The sequence below is a fragment of the Syngnathus scovelli genome, chromosome 19, assembly GCF_024217435.2.
Source record: "Syngnathus scovelli strain Florida chromosome 19, RoL_Ssco_1.2, whole genome shotgun sequence".
In the NCBI taxonomy this organism is placed as follows: Eukaryota; Metazoa; Chordata; class Actinopteri; order Syngnathiformes; family Syngnathidae; genus Syngnathus; species Syngnathus scovelli.
The window spans coordinates 6,891,191-6,912,862 of NC_090865.1; the positions used below are offsets into that span (position 1 = coordinate 6,891,191).

Genomic DNA, 21,672 nt, shown 5'->3' on the forward strand with positions numbered 1-21,672 from the left:
CCGTTTTAAACGGTGCTGAATACAAGAGTGATCAAATATGGCCCGTTTTCCCTGTAACTTTGCTTGGGGCTGTAGGAACCTGTACAAATTTGCTACACCTGGTCAAAACACTCCCAGACAGAAAAAGTATATTGATGCTGCCATGAACGGTGCTGCCAGACCATACTAAATGCCGTTTTCAAACTCAAATGTGGTCCGAGAACGCAAACTTTGAGCAGAGCACAAGATGGCGCTATGGAGCCACGCGCCTCAGGACCAACTTGAGCTTTTTTTTTTAAACTGAAGTTTCGATGACGCGAACAAAACTGAGCAACGCCTGGTTTTTAAAACAACGACCTCTAACCTGCATCATTGCTCCTCAAGTAGAAACAAACGAAAGCAATCCGAAGCAAGCCAAGCCAGCAAGCTTGAAACCCGTCGATGAGACGCTCGTTTTGTGACATGTTTTCAAAAGTATTTGATGAATTTAGATGAGTCAACAACAGCTCAACAATCTGTCGATGTTGTTGTGGCGCTCCACTTGCAAGACAAATCAGCAAAGATCACCCCAAGCGTTTTATTGCAAGCGTGTCAGCAACAACGCCAACAAAAAAAAAAACATAAATGAATGCTAACATTAAAATGTCCTGCAAACAATATTTAAATCGAGACAGGGTATGTGTGAATTTACTCAATCTAAATAATGAAAAAAAGTAATACATTTTAAAAATATTTATGTCATCACAATTTTATTATTGACCTAATCTATTTTACTGATATATTTTTAAAATGTATTTCATTATGATAAATTGTTTGATAAAACAGTCTGAAGGTATTTAAGGGCTCAAATTCATCCAGACATCAACTTTCATGATGCGACTTCCAACCACTGACTTGATTTATTTAATTGTACAAAACCAAAGTGAACAAACAAGGGACTTTCCACTTGGGTTGGCCATTTTGCATTTCAGCTCTCAGTCCTGAAATGGCGGAGGATTGGTGGCAGGCTTCTTGTGCAAAATTTCCTCGTTCTTGCCAAACCGGTATCTGGTGAATTCCTCGCTTGGTGCACAGTACTATACAAAAACTGTTGGTCAAATATTATAAGCTACAAACAGTGCAAGCCAAATTATTAACATTTTATTTTGAGTCTGTGATTTGCAGGAGAAAAAGTATCTGAATAAATTCGGCTTGGAAATGCATGTCAGTGTTTCTGAAGGCCTAGAGTCTCAAGCCAGGCCATTCTCAAAATAAGCGAGGTACAAAACTTTCGATGACACGAACAAAACTGAGCTTTTTAAAACGATGACATCAAACCTTGAATAGTTGCTCCTCATGTAGAAACAAACGAAACCAATCCGAAGCAAGCCAAGCCAGCAAGCTTGAAATGCGTCGATGAGACGCTCGCTTTGTGTCATATTTTCAGAAGTATTTGATTGATTGAGTATTAGATGAGTCAACAGCAACTCAGCAAGCTGCTCTTGTGGCACTCTACTTGCAAGACAAATCAGCAAAGATCACTCAAGCGTTATAATGACAGCGTGTCAGCAACAACAACAAAAAAATGCCATAAATGAATGCTAACATTATAATTTCCTGCAAACAATCTTTAAAATCGAGACAGGGTATATGTAAATTTACTCAATCTGTAAAATGAAAAAAAGATATGTAATACATTTTAGAAATATTCATATCATCACAATTTTATTATTTACCTGATAAATAATCTCTTACCTATATTTTTTAAAATGTATTTCATTATAATGAATTGCTTGTTAATAGAGTCTGAAGGTTTTCAAGGGCTCAAATTCATCGAGACATCAACTTTCATGATGCGACTTCCAACCGGTGGTAATTACTGACTTGATTTATTTAATTGTACAAAACCGAAGTGGACCAACAAGGGACTTTCCACTTGGGTCGGCCATTTTGTATTTCAGCTCTCAGCCCTGAAATGGCGGAGGATTGGTCGCAGGCTTCTTGTGCCCAATTTCCTCGTTCTTGCCTAGCCGGTATCTGGTGAATTCCTCGCCTGGTGCACGGTACTATACAAAAACTGTTGGTCAAATATTCTAAACGACAAACAGTGCAAGCCAAATTATCAACATTTTATTTTGAGTCTGTGATTTACAGGAGAAAAAGTATCTGAATAAATTCAGCTTGGAAATGCATTTCAGTGCTTCTGAAGGCCTAGAGCAGAGTGGGCTAACTTTTTGACTGGCGGGCCGAATTTGGTTCTAAATTTTGATTGGGGGGCCGAACCAGGAGCAGATGGATGGAGTGTTTGCGTGAAGTAATAGAAATGACATGTAAAGGTCATTGCATAAAAGGTTTGTACTTTTAGTAGGTAGTAAAGCATGGATATTCAAAAAAAGCTTTTTGAAAACAAATGCATTTATTAACAGCATTAAAAAAATATTTCACCCAAAAACTACTATCGGTGATTCTCATTAAATACGAGACTGTTATTATGAATAATAGTTACCATCACTTCAGCGCCTGCAGGTCAGATTTATGAAATATGTTTATCTAATGAGGCGAAATCACATCAAACGGCAAACATTCTGACCAACTACATCATCTTGAAGAATAAGTGAAAGAATACTTCTAAATAAAGTAATAAAGAAATCAATAGTCTTGTTGGTCTCCCTTTTTTGCTAGTGCATCATGGTCTGGAGTAAAATTTGTTGTGGTAATTCTTAGGATAGAGCCGAGGTGTCGGTCCGTTAACCTAGAGCTGTGACGGGCGTTGTTGACGTTCATGTGGCGGAACGTCTGCTCACACACGTAGGTCGAGCCAAATTGTCCACTCTTTTTTAACATTCGGCACTCAGTGTCCACCTTTCTTTTCTTCGAGCCACTCATTTTAATGGAAGGATTCCAGGGGAAGGTTTGTGGGTGGCATTAGCGTAAAACTGTATCTGAAAAGTCAGCTCGTGAATTACGAGAATATTGACTTCACAGCCTACACTCTTCAAATTCGGCACTGATAGATGAAATTACTACGTACTACTGAGTACGGACACGCACTTGTGAGTGTGCACCGAGCTTTCTGACACGGCTTCCGGGAGTAAATGCGCGGGCGGGTGCTTCCCCATCTATTGGGGAAACATACTAATTGCAGGGAAAATTACCCCAAAAAAAGTTCAATAATACAATTTATTCAGGTTTCACGGGCCGGATTAAACGGCCCCGTGGGCCGGATGTGGCCCGCGGGGCGCAGTTTGCCCATTCTGGCCCGAGAGTCACAAAGTTCAAGTTGAGTCTCAAGCCAGGCGATTCTCAAAATAAGCGAGGTACAAAACTCCTGAAGCAAGGAGTGTTCTGTCACCTAGTTGAAGTTGAGTCTCAGGAGTACAGAGCCAACCAAGTATACAACCAGAGATACTCTGCCGCACATCAGCCAGCAATATACAGTATAAGAAGTTCAACATCGTTTTTGTAAGATTGGGGTTCACGGTTGTACCCATTCATGACGTACGGTGTTAATGCTTTGCCTATGTTTTTGATTGTGTTTGTCACGTCTCGTCCCCAACTGCTCCACTATGTGTCTGTTGTCTTGGTTTCTGTCTGTGTGCTCGCCCCTCCCCTCCTGTGTGCCCATGATCAGTGTGATTGTTCCCACCTGCCTCTCGTTACCTGTCGTGTATAAAAGTCCTGTCTGCCCCTCACTCCCTGTCGGATCATTGGTTGCTGTGGTTTTGGTTTTGGTTGCTGTCGTTCGGTGTTGTCGTCCTGTCTTGGTGCCGTCATGTCCTGCTGTCTTCTTGTTCCACGTCCCGATCAGTCAGTCAAGTTATTGTTTAAGTCATGTCAGTTTACAGAGTCTGCATTTTGAGTTGCTTCAATAAACCCTGGTCCAAGCTGCACTTGGTCGTCCTTCTCCATGCTCCACACCCGACCGTGACAGAGTTATTCCGGATCACAGTAAATAAATCATGCCATACTATTTGTTTCTTTGCAGAGGATAAAGAATACGTCTCTGCGTTGTTATAGTGTTTGGTATGTGTTGATGCGTCATTTGATTTAGACTTAGACTTAGACTCAACTTTATTAATCCCTTGGGATTACTCCTTCAGGGAAATTCTGTGTCCAGTAGCAGTAAAATACAAAATACACAAGAAAAAACACAAGAGATAAAGATATACAGAAGATGCAGAAATACACACAGTGCAAGAGTTAGCAATGAAATGTAAAAGAGGCAAAAAGATAAACTAGGCAAGAAAATTGAGGGAGGTAAAAACACTACACAGTAGTTGCCATAATATTGCACATTGTATATTGACGTGTGAATGTGTACAGTTATTACAAGCATCTCCATGTCCCTGTTCATGTCCATGTCACCTCCTCCCCCCCAGTGAGGAGTTGAATAGCTTGATGGCTTGGGGGACAAAGGAGTTCTTCAGTCTGCTTGACCTACAATTGAGGAGGAGCAGTCTCCCACTGATCCGGCTCCTCTGATTAGTGATGACAGTGTGCAGAGGGTGACGGACATTGTCTATAATGTCCAACAGTTTTTTCAGTGTCCTTGCCTCTGCCACCGTCTCCAGTGTCCAGCTTCTTGCCGATCAGAGAGCCGGCTCGCCTAACCAGTTTGTCCAGTCTGGAGGTGTCCTTCTTGGATGTGCTGGTGCCCCAGCACACCACGGTGTAAAACAGGACACTGGCAACCACAGACTGGTAGAACATCTCCAAGAGTTTGTTGCAGATGTTAAAAGAACGTAGTCTCCTCAGGAAGTACATCCTGCTCTGTGTCTTCCTGTGAAGGTGGTTGGTGTGAGTTGACCAGTCCAGTTTTTTATCCAGCCACACCCCAAGGTACTTGTAGGAGTCCACAGCCTCCACCTCAGCCCCCTCCAACAGTACGGGCCTAGGCTTAGGCCTGTTCCTCCCAAAGTCTATGACCAGCTCCTTGGTCTTGGAGATGTTGAGCTCCAGTTGGTTGGCACGGCACCAGGTGGCGAAATCCCCCACCAGGCTCCTGTACTCCTCCTCTCTATTGTCCCTGATACACCCGACAATGGCTGTGTCATCCGCGTACTTCTGTATGTGACACAGCTCAGAGTTGTAACAGAAGTCTGAGGTGTACAAGGTGAAGAGTACAGGGGCCAGCACTGTGCCCTGTGGGGCTCCATTTGTGTTCAAATGCCACCACCACCACAAAGATGCTATCCGTTAGCCTATTTATGGCGGTACCCTTTATGTGTTAACCTAGCAGACGTTGAGGTGAAGAAACCAAATGTAGGGTCTTATCTGGGAAAACAATGAAAGATGTCTCAACGTCACCACAACATTATGTGTAGTTGTACATATATGTCTATTTCTGAAAAAGTAACATTAAAATAACATAATATTTCACATTTACAGGACTGTCTCTGAAAATTAGAATATTGTGATCAAGTTCTTTGTTTTCTGTCATGCAATTAAAAAAACAAAAATGTCATACATTCTGGATTCATTACAAATCAACTGAAATATTGCAAGCCTTTTATTATTTTAATATTGCTGAGTATGGCATAGAGCTTAAGAAAACTCAAATATCCTACCTCAAAATATTAGAATATCATGAAAAAGTAAACTAGTAGGGTATTCAACTAGTCACTTGAATCGTCCAATTAACTCGTAACACCTGCAAGGGTTTCCGGACTTGAAAAACACTCAGCTTGGTTCAGTAAACTAAATCACAGGTATGGGGAAGACTGCTGATCTGACTGCTGTCCATAGGATCATCATTGACACCCTCCATCAGGAGGGTAAGACACAAAAAGGCATTTCTCAAAGAGCAAACTGTTCACAGAGTGCAGTTTCAAAGCACATCCACAAAAAGTCTGTTGGAAGGGGGAATTGTGGCAGGAAACGCTGCACAAGTTGCTTAAAATCCAGTCGAAGTTCCCACAGTCAGTGATGGTTTGGGGAGCCATGTCAGCTTCTGGTGTTGGTCCACTGTGTTTCATCAAGTCCAGAGTAAATGCAGATTTGAGAGCACTACATGCTTCCGTCTGCTGAAAAGCTCTGGGGAGATGATGATTTCATTTTCTAGCATGATCTGGCACCTGCCCACAGTGCCAAAACCACCAGTTAATGGTGTAGATTGCTGTTCTCAATTGACCTGCCAATTCCCCTGACCTGGACCCCATACGTCGACCTACTAACGACAGTCAAAAGGCGGAAACTGGAATGGTACGGCCATGTCACAAGATCAACAGGACTTGCCAAGGCGATCCTGCAAGGCACAGTGAACGGAGGCAGAAAGAGAGGGAGACAGAAAAAGAGATGGGAGGACAACATAAAGGATTGCACAGGCCTAAAAACATACGAGCTATTGAGAACAGCGGAGAACAGAGAGGAATGGAGAAAACTGACTGTCAACTCCGCAGCGGTTCCCCAACGGACAAAGGTCTAAGGGATTGGAAGTGGAAGTGGTGGACCCCATAGATGGTGGACCCCATAGATAATTTGTGGGGTATTGTGAAGAAGAAACTGAAAGACACCAAACCCAACAATGCAAATGAGCTAAAGGCCGCTATTGAAGCATCCTGGGCATCCATAACACCTCAGCAATGCCACAGGCTGATTGCCTCCATGCCACGCCATATTGATGCAGAAATCCGTGCAAAAAAATTCCCAACCAAGTACTGAGTGCATTAATGGACATTTTCAAATGTTTGATTTTGTTTTGCTGTGATAAATCTTTTTTTTTACTTGGTCTGAGGAAATATTCTAATATTTTGAGATAGGATAATTGAATTTTCTTAAGCTGTATGCCATAATCGGCAATTTTAAAATAATAAAAGGCTTGCAATATTTCAGTTGATTTGTAATGAATCCAGAATGTATGACATTTTTGTTTTGTTAATTGCATGACGGAAAATAAATAACTATCACATGATTCTAATTCTCTGAGACAGTCCTGTATATAGTGTTTTGACACATTTGATTGACATTCACTTGACTTCAATAATGACAAAATATTAACTGCTTTTTTCTTTCCGAGAGAGCAAAATTCCAAACGCAGCGGCAAATATTTTGCTTCACCTCCCATCGTCATCGTCATGCTGAACTTTAGACAGCCAAACTATTGAGCGTGACTCAACGGTGCCTCTGCTGGCCGCAGTCGAGTAGCACGCTCCATTTTGCATTTCCACTTTGGGCATTGAACGTTGAATATGTTCAGCCGCAGTTCAAATAAGGGCAGTCAAGAACCTCAGCTTCTGAGAAACGTGTTAGTTGTTTATTAGATGAAGACCTGGGATTAAACGGCATTTTGAAATAGGAAATACAATCAAACAAGAATGAAACTTGTTGCTATCATCGTTGAAACCACCCAAAAACTTGATTTAACAGAAACATAATTATCGTTGACTTGAAGAAGAAAAAAACATCTGTGTTGTGATGAGAAAGTCCTCTGAAAGAATTCTGACACCTGAAGAAGAGCAGAGCAAAATAGTCAACAAGAATCCAAATGTTCCCTAACCCACCTCCAGCATCCGAAGACCACATGTAGTCAGCATGAGCTAAATTACCAGGTGACCGTTGCTGCCTCTCACCCGGAAATAGGCTCAGAATCGGTGGAAACAGCTAAAAGCCAGAGAGGTTAAATTACACAAGTCAACAATTTTGATGAAGAACGTCATTCCATTCCTTTCAATGGAAAAAAAGCATTTGCGAGCGTATCTCAGGGCCCCAGTGTACGCAGCTGACATTTTCCGGCATGGACACTTTAGGTTTGAATGAAATCTTGACATGGCTGCCTTGTTATTGTGGCTCAAAGGAAGCAGAAAACGTTTTACTTACAAGCTTGAGAGTATTTGGCTGAAATGAAAGAGAAGCAAGAAGAGATTAGGAATGGCCACAAACAATGTTCTCTGGATGTTCCTGACGGAGCAAACACTTGTTTGTCTTGTCTCACCTTGTTTGCTTTTGAGACGCTTGGCAAGGACTGCTGCCGCCACAGCCACCAGAGCGAGGACCACCAATGGGACGGCGATGGTCACCGCCTTCTTCCTGTCTTGCTCTTCTTCACACGGCAAAGCACGAAGAGAGACACGTCAATGACTCGCGAGAGCCTACAGCCAATCGGCCGTGTCTGAGCCGCGCCAAACGCTCACCCTGGATGCGCGCGTTGCTCAGGATGCTTCCGGCGTCCAGCTTGATGACGATGTCTTCCGAGACGCCGGCCAGCTGGAACACACATTCGTACTCCCGCTCCGCGGCGGGCGTCACCTCCACTTTCAGGTCGACCGAGGTCTGGAAGGTTCCGTCGTGGTTGGGGAGGGTCTGCCCCATCTCCACATCCTCGTGGATCTCCTCGCCGTTCTTCCTCCAAAAGAGGGACGATGTAATGGGGTAGAAACCCGTGGCGTGGCAGGTGACCGGAGAGGAAGGGGTCTTCTGCAGGAGAGACACCTTGGGAAGCTCTGCACGCAGGGGCAAAGATGGAGGGAAACGCGTGAGGAGGGCACAAAAGATGGAGAGAATGTGAAGGGAGGAAAGACAGTGCGAGGTTGAGAGAAGGTGTGAGAGGACAACTTACCGGTTCTCGTCAGGAAGTCCCTCCCGTTGCTCACATGCTTCTTCAAATCAGAAGGACACTTCTCAGTGTAGTAATTCTTACTGGCTTCATTGTACTCGTCGATTTGGTCCCACTTCAATTTGGTGATGAAAGCTTGTGGATGTGCTGCGATCCATGTCATCGTCTTCGCCTCAAATGATATGAAGTCTTCTCCATCGTAAATTAAGTGCATCGAACCATCAACATCCCCAGTCTCATCGTCCCATTCACAGCCTTTCATCAGCTGAATCATGTGAACACCTGAAAGGATCACACACAAGATTCAGTGGCGATAATCAGAGAGAAGCCAGCAGTGACACGTCTGTTTATTAGTCGGGAAGAAAAAAAAGTGTACCAGCACATGAGATGAATTTTACGAGCGGACACTCAGATGTAAACAAACCTCCGGTTTGGTTGAAGCGCTTTTTAGCGATTTCAATGTTGACTTTATTGACCTGCTCATTCCGTATACTGTTCTCCGTCTCTCTCTTCCAAAAGTGCGGATTATCTTGTGTGATTTTGTTCACCCAGTCATGTTTCACTTTCGTTTCCCTGTGGTTGCTGTCAAACTGCTGAATCTGAACGCCGTCAACATACGCCACCTCCAAGTAGTCTGGTAGCTTTGCAACTTGAGAGCTGGTCTCGAAATAATTGAGCGTGTGAATGACTGAAAGACAAACACAAAAGTGACACACATGATCTTGCTTTGTTTTTACATTAAGCAATCTTGTGCAATTCCTATTTTCAATGATTCTGTCTGCAGTTGGAACATTGCAGCACTTGACATGTTGGAGTTCATGTTTATCCAAGCGCATTCTTTCGCTTAAACATGTCAGTGATTTGACAATTGTTTGTTTTCTGCTGGTTGTTGATGAATATGTTCGATTCCAGCGGGATGCCCCTCATCAGCGATTTAAATCCACTTATGAAAGAAATATAATGACATAACTTTTGCCATTCTCTTTAATTTGCCCCAAAAACTTTTCCAATTACGTAATTGATCATATATTGTCTATTCAGGAGGCAATACAATGTTTTCTTTTATTATGAAAAATTAGATACAACTTTATTGCTGTTACCGTGAAATGTTAATAATCAATTGCAAAGACTCTATTATCAAACATTTCATCACTGTACATTAGCTTTTCCATAATTAACCAAATGGATATTCATGCAGGTATATATCACCGTTCTTTGTGTCACTTTTAAGTTTTTCAACTTTATTAAATATATATACTTATATTTCAATCCACTTATGAAAGAAATATAATTACATAACGTTTACCATTCTCTTTAATTTGCCCCAAAAACTTTTTTTTCCAATTACGTAATTGATCATATATTGTCTATTCAGGAGGCAATACAATGTTTTATTTTGTTATGAAAGATGTGAGTCACCCGGCTCACTCTTTGTTTGACCTTCTGCCCTCTGGGAAGAGGTACAGGAGCCTGCGCTCCCGCACCACCAGACTCGCCAACAGCTTCTTTCTCCAGGCTGTTAGGGCCCTGAACTCGCTACCCCCTTCTGCGTAGCGTGCGGCACTGTTGCGCTGTTTTCAGGAATGTCTGCTGTACGCGCACTTGCTCCTTTTTTTTTCTGCTCCTCTTATTTATTTATTTATTGTTGTGTTATTTATTCATTATTTATTCAGCACGCTTTTGTTGTACTTGTTTACTTGTTTGTCTGTTGTGAGGCATGTCTTGTCACCGTGGGATAGGGGGGAACGAAATTTCGGTTTCTTTGTGTGTCTTTGGCATGTGGAGAAATTGACAATAAAGCTGACTTTGACTTTGACTTTGAAAAATGTTAATTATCAATTGCAAAGTCTCTACTGTCAAACATTTCATTACAGTACATTAGCTTTTCCATAATTAACCAAACGGTTATTCATGCAGGTATATATCACCTTTCTTTGTGTCACTTTTAAGTTTTTCAACTTTATCAACTATATATTCCAAAAGTTATAATCAAACCATTGTGTTCCCATCAAACTATGAGAAAACGAGTGTTCAGGTGAAGGAATTTTCCGCTCATGAAATGTTGACGCAGGAGACATGTGAAGAAAATGTAACCAAACAAAATAATAATAAATGCGTCAGTTCAATATCAAGAGCGTCAATCTTGAGGATAATAAACTGAGTTGTAAGTAAAGTAAACTTACCAGGTGCCACGCTGTAAATTTGCACGGCCGCAACAAAGAATACAAGTAAATTCATTGCAAGCATCAAGTTGTCCTTTTGCGATTTTAGTCAAAAGGGGTATTTGGTCAAAGTTGCGACGAGCGACTGGTCGGACAGGCGGACGAGGAAGTACAGAAAACAGCAGACGCGCTTCAACTACTTCCCACTCAAGCCAATCGGAGTTCAGCCTGGCGATGACGTCACCCAGAGCAGTGTACAACCGTGCGGTAAAACATCGCTTCGTCCTGCTGGTAGGGGCGCGCAAATACATCAGCTCGAATTTGGCTTTCTCTGAAATCACGTGACGCGCCTCGTTGGCTGAAAGTCAAGTCAAGTTTCTTTATATCGCCCTTAATCACAGACAAAGCTCAAAGGGCTTCACATGGGCAAAAATGGACATTTATTCTTGTTAGGTTTGCAGGTTCAATATCCATTTCTTTCTGAGACACGACACGATGAAGAATGTTTTGTTTTGTTTTAAAGAACCGACATTTGTGTATGTATTGTTTGGCCAACTAAATAATATTGTTAACAAAAAATAAATAATTTACCACTGTGAACAAAGCCATATTTAATATCAGAGGTAGTAAGAGAAAAAAAGAGCAACCCTTTTGAACAAGCCCATTGTTGAAAGTCAAGCCAAAACCTTTGCACAAACTCACACCAAAAGAAATGATGGTCTCAATCTTGTCACGTCTCGTCCCCAACTGCTCCATTATGTGTCTGTTGTCTTGGTTTCTGTCTATGTGCTCGCCCCTCCCCTCCTGTGTGCCCATGATCAGTGTGATTGTTCCCACCTGCCTCTCGTTACCTGTCGTGTATAAAAGTCCTGTCTGCCCCTCACTCCCGGTCGGATCATTGGTATTGGTTGGTTTTGGTTTTGGTTGCTGTCGTTCGGTGTTGGCGTACTGTCTTGATGCCGTCATGTCCTGCTGTCTTCTTGTTTCACGTCCCGGTCAGTCAGTCAAGTTATTGTTTGTTAAGTCATGTCAGTTTGCCTTTTGAGTTGCTTCAATAAACCCTGGTCCAAGCTGCACTTGGTCGTCCTGCTCCATGCGCTACACCCGAACCGTGACAGAATGATCCGACCACCAAAACGACCAGCGCTTGGACCACCCTTCGCCACCAGCTCCCGCTGCGACGCCCGATCGTCGTCCGAGCTTGTTCCAGCGCCATGGGCTTTTGCACTGCCATCGGATCTTGCTCCAGCGACGCCGGACTCACGGCCGCCATCGGAGTTCCTCCCGGCACCATCGCCTCTGCGACCGTCGTCGGACTTCGCTGCCGCGACGCCGGACCCGCGGCCGCCATCGGAGTGCTTCTGGCGCCAGCGGCTTTGCGGCCGCGATCGGACTCTGGTGCCGCGACGCCGGACCCACGGCCGCCGTTGGAGTGCCTCCCGGCGTCATCAGACTCATGGCCGCCATCGGGCTCCACCCCAGCGTTGCAGGACATGCGGGCGTTGCCAGACATCCAAGCCAGCTGCGTCGGACCCGCGATCGTCCCTGACTCCACTCCCACTGCTGCGGCGCGTGATGGCTCTTGCCGCCGCGCAGAGCCCCGCCTTCCGAATGTCGCCGATCACTGTACGGACTTTGTGAGTGGCCGCCGATCGCGGTACAGACTTCCCAAGTCGCCGCCCCAGTGCGGTTGTGTTTCCCCGAGTTTCCGCGGAGTGCGGTTCTGTTTCCCCAAGTCGCCGCCCGTGTGCTGTTGTGTTCCCCAAGTCGCCGCCCGAGCGCGGCTCTGTCCCCTAGGTCACCGCCAGAGTGCGGCTCTGTCCCCTAGGTCACCGCCCGAGTGCGGCTCTGTCCCCTAGGTCACCGCCCGAGTGCGGCTCTGTCCCCTAGGTCACCGCCAGAGTGCGGTTCTGTCCCCGCAGTCGCCGCCAGAGTGCGGATCTGTCCCCGCAGTCGCCGCCAGAGTGCGGATCTGTCCCCGCAGTCGCCGCCAGAGTGCGGATCTGTCCCCGCAGTCGCCGCCAGAGTGCGGATCTGTCCCCGCAGTCGCCGCCAGAGTGCGGATCTGTCCCCGCAGTCGCCGCCAGAGTGCGGATCTGTCCCCGCAGTCGCCGCCAGAGTGCGGATCTGTCCCCGCAGTCGCCGCCAGAGTGCGGATCTGTCCCCGCAGTCGCCGCCAGAGTGCGGATCTGTCCCCGCAGTCGCCGCCAGAGTGCGGATCTGTCCCCGCAGTCGCCGCCAGAGTGCGGATCTGTCCCCGCAGTCGCCGCCAGAGTGCGGATCTGTCCCCGCAGTCGCCGCCAGAGTGCGGATCTGTCCCCGCAGTCGCCGCCAGAGTGCGGATCTGTCCCCGCAGTCGCCGCCAGAGTGCGGATCTGTCCCCGCAGTCGCCGCCAGAGTGCGGATCTGTCCCCGCAGTCGCCGCCAGAGTGCGGATCTGTCCCCGCAGTCGCCGCCAGAGTGCGGATCTGTCCCCGCAGTCGCCGCCAGAGTGCGGATCTGTCCCCGCAGTCGCCGCCAGAGTGCGGATCTGTCCCCGCAGTCGCCGCCAGAGTGCGGATCTGTCGCCGCCAGAGTGCGGATCTGTCGCCGCCAGAGTGCGGATCTGTCGCCGCCAGAGTGCGGATCTGTCGCCGCCAGAGTGCGGATCTGTCCCCGCAGTCGCCGCCAGAGTGCGGATCTGTCGCCGCCAGAGTGCGGATCTGTCCCCGCAGTCGCCGCCAGAGTGCGGATCTGTCCCCGCAGTCGCCGCCAGAGTGCGGATCTGTCCCCGCAGTCGCCGCCAGAGTGCGGATCTGTCCCCGCAGTCGCCGCCAGAGTGCGGATCTGTCCCCGCAGTCGCCGCCAGAGTGCGGATCTGTCGCCGCCAGAGTGCGGATCTGTCCCCGCAGTCGCCGCCAGAGTGCGGATCTGTCCCCGCAGTCGCCGCCAGAGTGCGGATCTGTCCCCGCAGTCGCCGCCAGAGTGCGGATCTGTCCCCGCAGTCGCCGCCAGAGTGCGGATCTGTCCCCGCAGTCGCCGCCAGAGTGCGGATCTGTCCCCGCAGTCGCCGCCAGAGTGCGGATCTGTCCCCGCAGTCGCCGCCAGAGTGCGGATCTGTCCCCGCAGTCGCCGCCAGAGTGCGGATCTGTCGCCGCCAGAGTGCGGATCTGTCGCCGCCAGAGTGCGGATCTGTCGCCGCCAGAGTGCGGATCTGTCGCCGCCAGAGTGCGGATCTGTCGCCGCCAGAGTGCGGATCTGTCGCCGCCAGAGTGCGGATCTGTCGCCGCCAGAGTGCGGATCTGTCGCCGCCAGAGTGCGGATCTGTCGCCGCCAGAGTGCGGATCTGTCGCCGCCAGAGTGCGGATCTGTCGCCGCCAGAGTGCGGATCTGTCGCCGCCAGAGTGCGGATCTGTCGCCGCCAGAGTGCGGATCTGTCGCCGCCAGAGTGCGGATCTGTCGCCGCCAGAGTGCGGATCTGTCGCCGCCAGAGTGCGGATCTGTCGCCGCCAGAGTGCGGATCTGTCGCCGCCAGAGTGCGGATCTGTCGCCGCCAGAGTGCGGATCTGTCGCCGCCAGAGTGCGGATCTGTCGCCGCCAGAGTGCGGATCTGTCGCCGCCAGAGTGCGGATCTGTCGCCGCCAGAGTGCGGATCTGTCGCCGCCAGAGTGCGGATCTGTCGCCGCCAGAGTGCGGATCTGTCGCCGCCAGAGTGCGGATCTGTCGCCGCCAGAGTGCGGATCTGTCGCCGCCAGAGTGCGGATCTGTCGCCGCCAGAGTGCGGATCTGTCGCCGCCAGAGTGCGGATCTGTCGCCGCCAGAGTGCGGATCTGTCGCCGCCAGAGTGCGGATCTGTCGCCGCCAGAGTGCGGATCTGTCGCCGCCAGAGTGCGGATCTGTCGCCGCCAGAGTGCGGATCTGTCGCCGCCAGAGTGCGGATCTGTCGCCGCCAGAGTGCGGATCTGTCGCCGCCAGAGTGCGGATCTGTCGCCGCCAGAGTGCGGATCTGTCGCCGCCAGAGTGCGGATCTGTCGCCGCCAGAGTGCGGATCTGTCGCCGCCAGAGTGCGGATCTGTCGCCGCCAGAGTGCGGATCTGTCGCCGCCAGAGTGCGGATCTGTCGCCGCCAGAGTGCGGATCTGTCGCCGCCAGAGTGCGGATCTGTCGCCGCCAGAGTGCGGATCTGTCCCCGCAGTCGCCGCCAGAGTGCGGATCTGTCCCCGCAGTCGCCGCCAGAGTGCGGCGCGGTTCGGTTCCCCAAGTCGCCGCCAGAGTGCGGCGCGGTTCGGTTCCCCAAGTCGCCGCCCGAGTGCGGCGCGGTTCGGTTCCCCAAGTCGCCGCCCGAGTGCGGCGCGGTTCGGTTCCCCAAGTCGCCGCCCGAGTGCGGCGCGGTTCGGTTCCCCAAGTCGCCGCCCGAGTGCGGCGCGGTTCGGTTCCCCTAGTTTTTTTTTGGGACGTCGGGAGACGTCCCTTGTGGGGGGGGTTCTGTCACGTCTCGTCCCCAACTGCTCCATTATGTGTCTGTTGTCTTGGTTTCTGTCTGTGTGCTCGCCCCTCCCCTCCTGTGTGCCCATGATCAGTGTGATTGTTCCCACCTGCCTCTCGTTACCTGTCGTGTATAAAAGTCCTGTCTGCCCCTCACTCCCGGTCGGATCATTGGTATTGGTTGGTTTTGGTTTTGGTTGCTGTCGTTCGGTGTTGGCGTACTGTCTTGATGCCGTCATGTCCTGCTGTCTTCTTGTTTCACGTCCCGGTCAGTCAGTCAAGTTATTGTTTGTTAAGTCATGTCAGTTTGCCTTTTGAGTTGCTTCAATAAACCCTGGTCCAAGCTGCACTTGGTCGTCCTGCTCCATGCGCTACACCCGAACCGTGACAAATCTTCAATTCCACCCTCACAAAAAACACAAGAGCTTCTCGCAACTCTCTTTCTCCTCCTCGGAAGTTGGTTCCTTGGTCGGAGTAGAGCTCTGCAGGTGTCCCACAGCGGGCGATGAACCGCCTAAGGGCCATCAGGAAGGAATCGGCGTCGATGGTGTTGAGAAGGTCCAAGTGTACCCCTCTGGTGGTGAGACACTTGAAGATGATGCCCCACCTCCAGAACTATCATTGACAGTATCATCACAAACATTCAAAATAACAAACTTGCCTTTGGTGTGCTCTTCTCTGAAATCTCTGACCACCTCCCTATAGTAATGTTTTTTAATCTTGCACTCAAGTGTCCTACACTACAACATATAGTGCAGTCATAAACGAGAGTACACTACAGCAATTACACACCGACCTCCAGGCCAAAAACTGGGACAATATTTATCTGATCAATGATCCAAACACGGCATACGACAGCCTGGTCCTGGCAATCAGTGATGCAATATTAAATACCATCCCTGTCAAGACTGTCAAATGCGGCAAGAGGGAAACTAAACCCTGGGTAACCCAAGGGTTCTCTAATTCCATTAAGCACAAAAATAAACAATACAAAAGATACTTAAGACAGACAACAATTGAAAATAAATACAAAAATAAACTTACACATTTATTAAGGATAAGTAAAGCCAACCAGCACTGGGTAGCACGTCCGCCTCACAGTTAGGAGGGTGCGGGTTCGATTCCACCTCCGGCCCTCCCTGTGTGGAGTTTGCATGTTCTCCCCGGGCCCGCGTGGGTTTTCTCCGGGCACTCCGGTTTCCTCCCACATTCCAAAAACATGCTTGGTAGGCCGATTGAAGACTCCAAATTGTCCCTAGGTGTGAGTGTGAGTGAGATTGGTTGTCTGTCTCTGTGTGCCCTGCGATTGGCTGGCAACCAGTCCAGGGTGTCCCCCGCCTACTGCCCGATGACGGCTGGGATAGGCTCCAGCACGCCCGCGACCCCCGTGGGGACTAAGCGGTTCAGAAAATGGATGGATGGATGGATAAAGCCAACCATTATAGCAAACTCCTGCAAGATGCGCAGGGTGACTCAAAAAAATCTTGGCACATAATAAACAATGTCCTAAACAGACGCCATAAACAAACTACGCTCCCCGACTCCTTTACTAACAGCAACATTGACCCCGCTAATGAATTCAATGACTACTTTATATCCATAGGTGAGAATTTATCAAGTAAGATCAGCCAACTACCATGAGCCTCGAACATTCTTCTCTCAGGCAACTACCAACACTGATTCTAATCAATATGGCTCATGGGGAAAAATTGCTAGACATAAGCGCAACACAAAATCCCCTTTCGATCATGTTGTTTGTACACCAGAAACCGTCCGCGTTCCAACTTGCGTACCATGGCTTTTGTCTTGGACTTACAATAACTCATTAATGTTTACTGTGGCTCCTAATACATCTTCTTCTATTATTTTACCGATGAGAAGTTTGAAAGGTTTTCGAAATGGTCACCCCACTACTGGGGATAAATGGCTCGGATATTGGTGGTATTTAACTGGTCACCCGGTTAGCACCGACTGGGGCACCCTTGTCACCACACAAACGCAAGATTTTTGGCCCTCTGGTTCCAGTGAAGAGGCTGTGTTCTTTGCTAAACGAGTAACTTTGAAAAATCAGGGCACAAGCCTCCTTTTGACTCTTACACTCCCTGATGGTCAAATTCGTCCTCCAAATGCCACTTTGTTTAACACTTCTTGTTGGGGTTTTCAACTGTGGGCTTGGTCCTCTGGAATTGATCCCCACTTTCCTATTGCTATTTGCATTAACAAAACAATGTCGATCGCAGACCGTCTCGTTACAAATAATTACACCTTGTCAGCAGGCGCAAAAATCACAAGTATGCTCCTCACTGATATAGACAGCTATTTTATAGCCTCCACAGGAATAAGCGGTCAAACCAACAACTGGCTTCTTATGGCTGAGCAAGCCGCAAAACTGGCTAACACCAGTTGCATTGCATGTATGGGTCCAAGACCTCTTTTGAAAATCATACCTGCAAATATAGTTCCTAAGTGTGCTGTTGTTTTAATGTTAAACTCATCCATTTCACCCACTCATGATTGTTTTAAATGGGATAAGGTTTACCCTGTTGCCTCTATGACAAAATATAAACCCCTTTTTTCGTCCGATGTAGCTAAGGGTAATTTTACATGCATTAGATTACCTGGTACTGGTGAGAAGCTCGGCGCCCTACCTACTCCATGGTGTGAGTCCATGACCAATGTCACTGCCCCTTTTTTGCCCATTGCTCGTAGTGATATTTGGTTTTGGTGTAATAGTAACAAACTTTATGATAGGCTGCCTTTAAACAGCTCTGGAATTTGCGCTTTGGTAACCCTATTGTTTCCTGTTCATTTGATACCAATGTCCTCTTATGATCTAAGATCTTTTGCTAAGTTCGTAGTGCCCAAATACTGGCCGAGAACGAAGCAAAACGCCGAATGGCAGGGCGCAGCTAATCCAACTTACATAGATGCCATTGGTGTTCCTAGAGGAGTACCGGATGAGTATAAGCTGGTGAATCAGATAGCAGCTGGTTTTGAATCCGCCCTGTGTTGGTGGTGTACTAAATGTTGACAGGATTAACTACATCCACTACAACGTGCAGAGGCTTGGAAACTGGACCGAGGCGGGTTTCAAGGCGGTCCACTCCCAACTGGCCGCTACTTCCCTCATGGCTTTCCAGAATCGAATGGCCCTTGACATGCTACTCTCAAAAGAGGGCGGTGTCTGCGCCATGTTTGGTGAGCAATGTTGCACATTTATTCCAAATAATACTGCAGCCGACGGAAGCCTGTCCCGGGCCCTTGAGGGTCTGAGGACCTTGAATGGGAGGATGAAGGAACACAGTGGGGTGAACACGGAGGTTTGGACCGACTGGTTGAACGTGTTCGGAAAGTACCGCACCCTGGTTTCCTCGGTCCTGGTCTCCATTGCCGTTTTCTCTGCCATTTTGACCCTGTGTGGATGTTGCTGCATTCCTTGTCTCCGATCCTTAATTATTAAGATAATTACAACTGCTATCTCTCCACCAGCTGAGACTTTTCCGTTACTCCAAAGGGATGACGCACTCTTGGCTTAAAGTAAAACTTTCCCTCAACATTGGGAAAACCAGTTCTATGCTATTCCACTCTAACAAACAACAATTAAAAATGGAAAGTCCTATCACGAAAATGAAAATAGATGGTGAAGAGATTAAAAGGGTCCATGCTACCAAATTCCTTGGTGTCCACATAAATGACTGTTTAAATTTCAAAAGTCACATAGACTACCTAGCTCATAAACTGTCAACATATGTTGGTTTTTTCTTCAAGCTGCGGCAGCTGCTGCCATGCTCACCCCTTCTCACTTTATATAAAACTTTATTTGAACCACACGTTAACTATTGTAATACTATTTGGTGCAACACTTATCCCAGCCAGATCAAGAAACTGGAAATATTACAGAAAAAGGTCATTTGCGCCATCTCCTGGACAAAACCAAACTCACCCACCTGTCACCTGTTTGCCCGTTATCGTGTCCTTTGACTCAACGATTTCAATTACTATCACAACGCTTGTGTAATACATCAGGTAATCTCAGACTCAAACCACAGATTAAAACAGCTCATTCCCATCTGTGTTCCCCAGCACACCCACAATACTAGACTCAAACACCTCATTGTAGGTAAAATACGCAAATTAATGAGAACCAGTATGAGTGTGTTGTGCCGGGGACCACAGATTTGGAATGAGCTGAGCGACAGCCTCAAAATATGTCTCCATATTCAAACATCAACTAAAACATCAACTGTTGAACTCTTACACATAATTATACTTTATGGGATCACAAACTGTATGTTAAATGTATATTGTTATTTTATGTTAAGTGTACGTTGTCATGTTAGTGTCATGTTATGCTAGGTTATGTTCAATGTCCGTTGTGTTACACGCAGCATGTTAAATGTATGTAAATGTCATGTATGTAAATGTCCTACGTGTATGTCTCTTATAATGATAGCTCACCAACAACTGTAACTCTACACAGAAGGGTCCTACCATAAGCTTTAGTTAGCTTCCTCAGGAGACCTATTCACATGCCTAAAATGATATGTCCAGCAAGCTGTATACATGATCTGTGCGTGTGTGTGTGTGTGAATAAATGTAACTAACTAACTAAAAAAAAAAAAAAAAAAAAAAAGGTTGGCTTGAAGAGGCGGAGACGAGCAGGTGGCAGATCCGCCATCTTGGGGACAACTGGTCTGGCTTTCCAGCGTCGGCATTCTGGACAGGTATGCTGATAGCGGCGCACTGCTTCTCGCCCACGCAGGATCCAATACGAGCGCTCCACCTCTGCCAACACTCCAAGGTGATGCAGACGGCTGTCAAAGTCTTTAATCAGGATTCGAGGAGAAGGCTGTAACATCATGATACACGGACTTGCAGAAACAAAAGATGAAACTCACCGGAGATCAGAAGAACTTGTTCCAACATTTCTTGTCAACTTGAAATGAGTTGAAAATGAAGCCCGAGTACGTCGGAGCTGTTCGCTTCTCCATAGTACATCGCCTCGGGGGGACCAGAACCGACCAACAGAGGAGGCCCCGTCCCATTGTGGCTAAAGTCGTTGACTCAAAGATGAAGTCTGCCGTCATGTCGAGGGGCAGAGAGCTGAAAGGCTCTCATTACTCCATCAGCGATAAGTTCCCTCCGGAGATCATGAACAGGCGGAGGCTGCTTCACCCGATCATGGCCGAGGCAAGGAAAGCCAAAAAGACCGCTCGACTGTTCATGGACAAGCTTTACATCGACGGTAAACTGTACAGGAACCCCCGAACAACTTATTGACTGAGTGGAGGAGATGGAGATATTAATCCTGAACTCCAGGAGGAACTGTCTGCCAACTCGCGATATGCCGCCTCCCCGTATCTGTAAACATAGGCGCGTGGTGATGACGTCATCCAAAAACCCCCGCGTCCCTGTCGTCATGACAACCACTGAACCTGGAGACGGTGAATGGCTTATTTCTTTCTCTCTTTCTCTCCCCATCTCACCACTTGCCCTCGCCCCTCCCCTTTTTATTCTTTCTCCTCTCTCTTGCATTTATTTTTGCATTTTTGGCTTGGGAACTGGCCTGAATACTACTGACTGGGTAGGACTAGGTAATTGTCTGTCTGCTCTGTGTACGTCTGTCAGGCCAGCTTTGGTATGGATGAGTGTATGTACATGTCCATGGTCTTAAGTGTGTGTCTTTGTTGCTGGATCTCAGTAGATCTCACTCGTTACCTTGTGCATGGCATTGAATGAAATAGACAGTGAAGGAGACGAGGTGACAAATTGCGTTGACTATCATAGAAATATAAGTTGTAATCAGTGTCTTCCTGAGCAATTTAAAACATTTAACAAAGATAAATAACTGCTGTTTTTTGCATTTAAACATCAGGAGCTTGAATAAACATCATAATGATCTAGTTACTCTACTTCCAAACACAGGCTGCAGTGAAACTTGGCTGACTGGTGCAGGAAATGGGGTCAAAATACAAAAAGTCCTCCCTAGCTACAAAAACAGATATGCTCAAACCTCATTGAATAAAGTACATACCGTATTTGCCGGTGTATTGGTCGACCTTTTTCGATCCAAAATCGACCGAAAAAAATCGACCTCGACTTATACACCGAGTCATAAAATTTAACTTCGTATTCATCGCTTCAAATGTGATGGTAACCAAGGCCGTTTCTCATGCATCTCATTGTGCGTTGCACTTAGAAAATTTGAACCGTGCGGCGTGCGCGAGTGCGCGGCCCGCTGGAAGTCCAATGAGGCGCCGCGATCTCCTGCGCGGTGCTTATAAAGTGCCGATCCGCTCGGCTTGGAGCTATTTCCGACCTCCCGTTGGTGCCGGGCGGCGTGCGCGAGCTCGCCGGCCGCGATCTCCTGCGCGGTGCTTATAAAGTGCCGATCCGCTCGGCTTTGAGCTATTTCCGACCTCCCGTTGGTGCCGGGCGGCGTGCGCGAGCTCGCCGGCCGCGATCTCCTGCGCGGTGCTTATAAAGTGCCGATCCGCTCGGCTTGGAGCTATTTCCGACCTCCCGTTGGTGCCGGGCG

General features: G+C 47.6%; 1 protein-coding gene and 1 long non-coding RNA gene across 6 annotated transcripts; both read right to left on the minus strand.

The window, feature by feature from the left end:
• Positions 1-859: 859 nt before the first annotated feature.
• Positions 860-10,872, minus strand: LOC125987444 (major histocompatibility complex class I-related gene protein). Of its 5 annotated transcripts, none has more exons than XM_049751847.2 (8): positions 10,693-10,869; positions 8,886-9,197; positions 8,513-8,791; positions 8,088-8,396; positions 7,889-7,996; positions 7,774-7,791; positions 7,503-7,557; positions 860-5,232 (listed from the first exon to the last, which is right to left on the minus strand). In XM_049751847.2, the coding sequence occupies exons 1-7, from the start codon at positions 10,754-10,756 to the stop codon at positions 7,523-7,525; spliced, it is 1,125 nt and encodes a 374-aa protein (XP_049607804.1). In that variant the 5' UTR covers positions 10,757-10,869; the 3' UTR covers positions 860-5,232; positions 7,503-7,522. The 5 variants fall into 5 exon arrangements, 4 of the variants coding, with proteins under 4 accessions (XP_049607804.1, XP_049607806.1, XP_049607807.1 ...); XM_049751849.2 differs by having other exon boundaries at positions 8,934-9,197; positions 10,693-10,866; XR_007488005.2 differs by lacking the exon at positions 860-5,232 and adding an exon at positions 7,189-7,378 and having other exon boundaries at positions 7,425-7,557.
• An 8,058-nt stretch (positions 10,873-18,930) lies between these two features.
• On the minus strand, positions 18,931-20,555 carry LOC125987483 (uncharacterized). Its single transcript, XR_007488014.2, has 2 exons — positions 20,033-20,555; positions 18,931-19,958 (listed from the first exon to the last, which is right to left on the minus strand). It is a non-coding gene; the product is annotated as an uncharacterized lncRNA (long non-coding RNA).
• Positions 20,556-21,672: the final 1,117 nt, after the last annotated feature.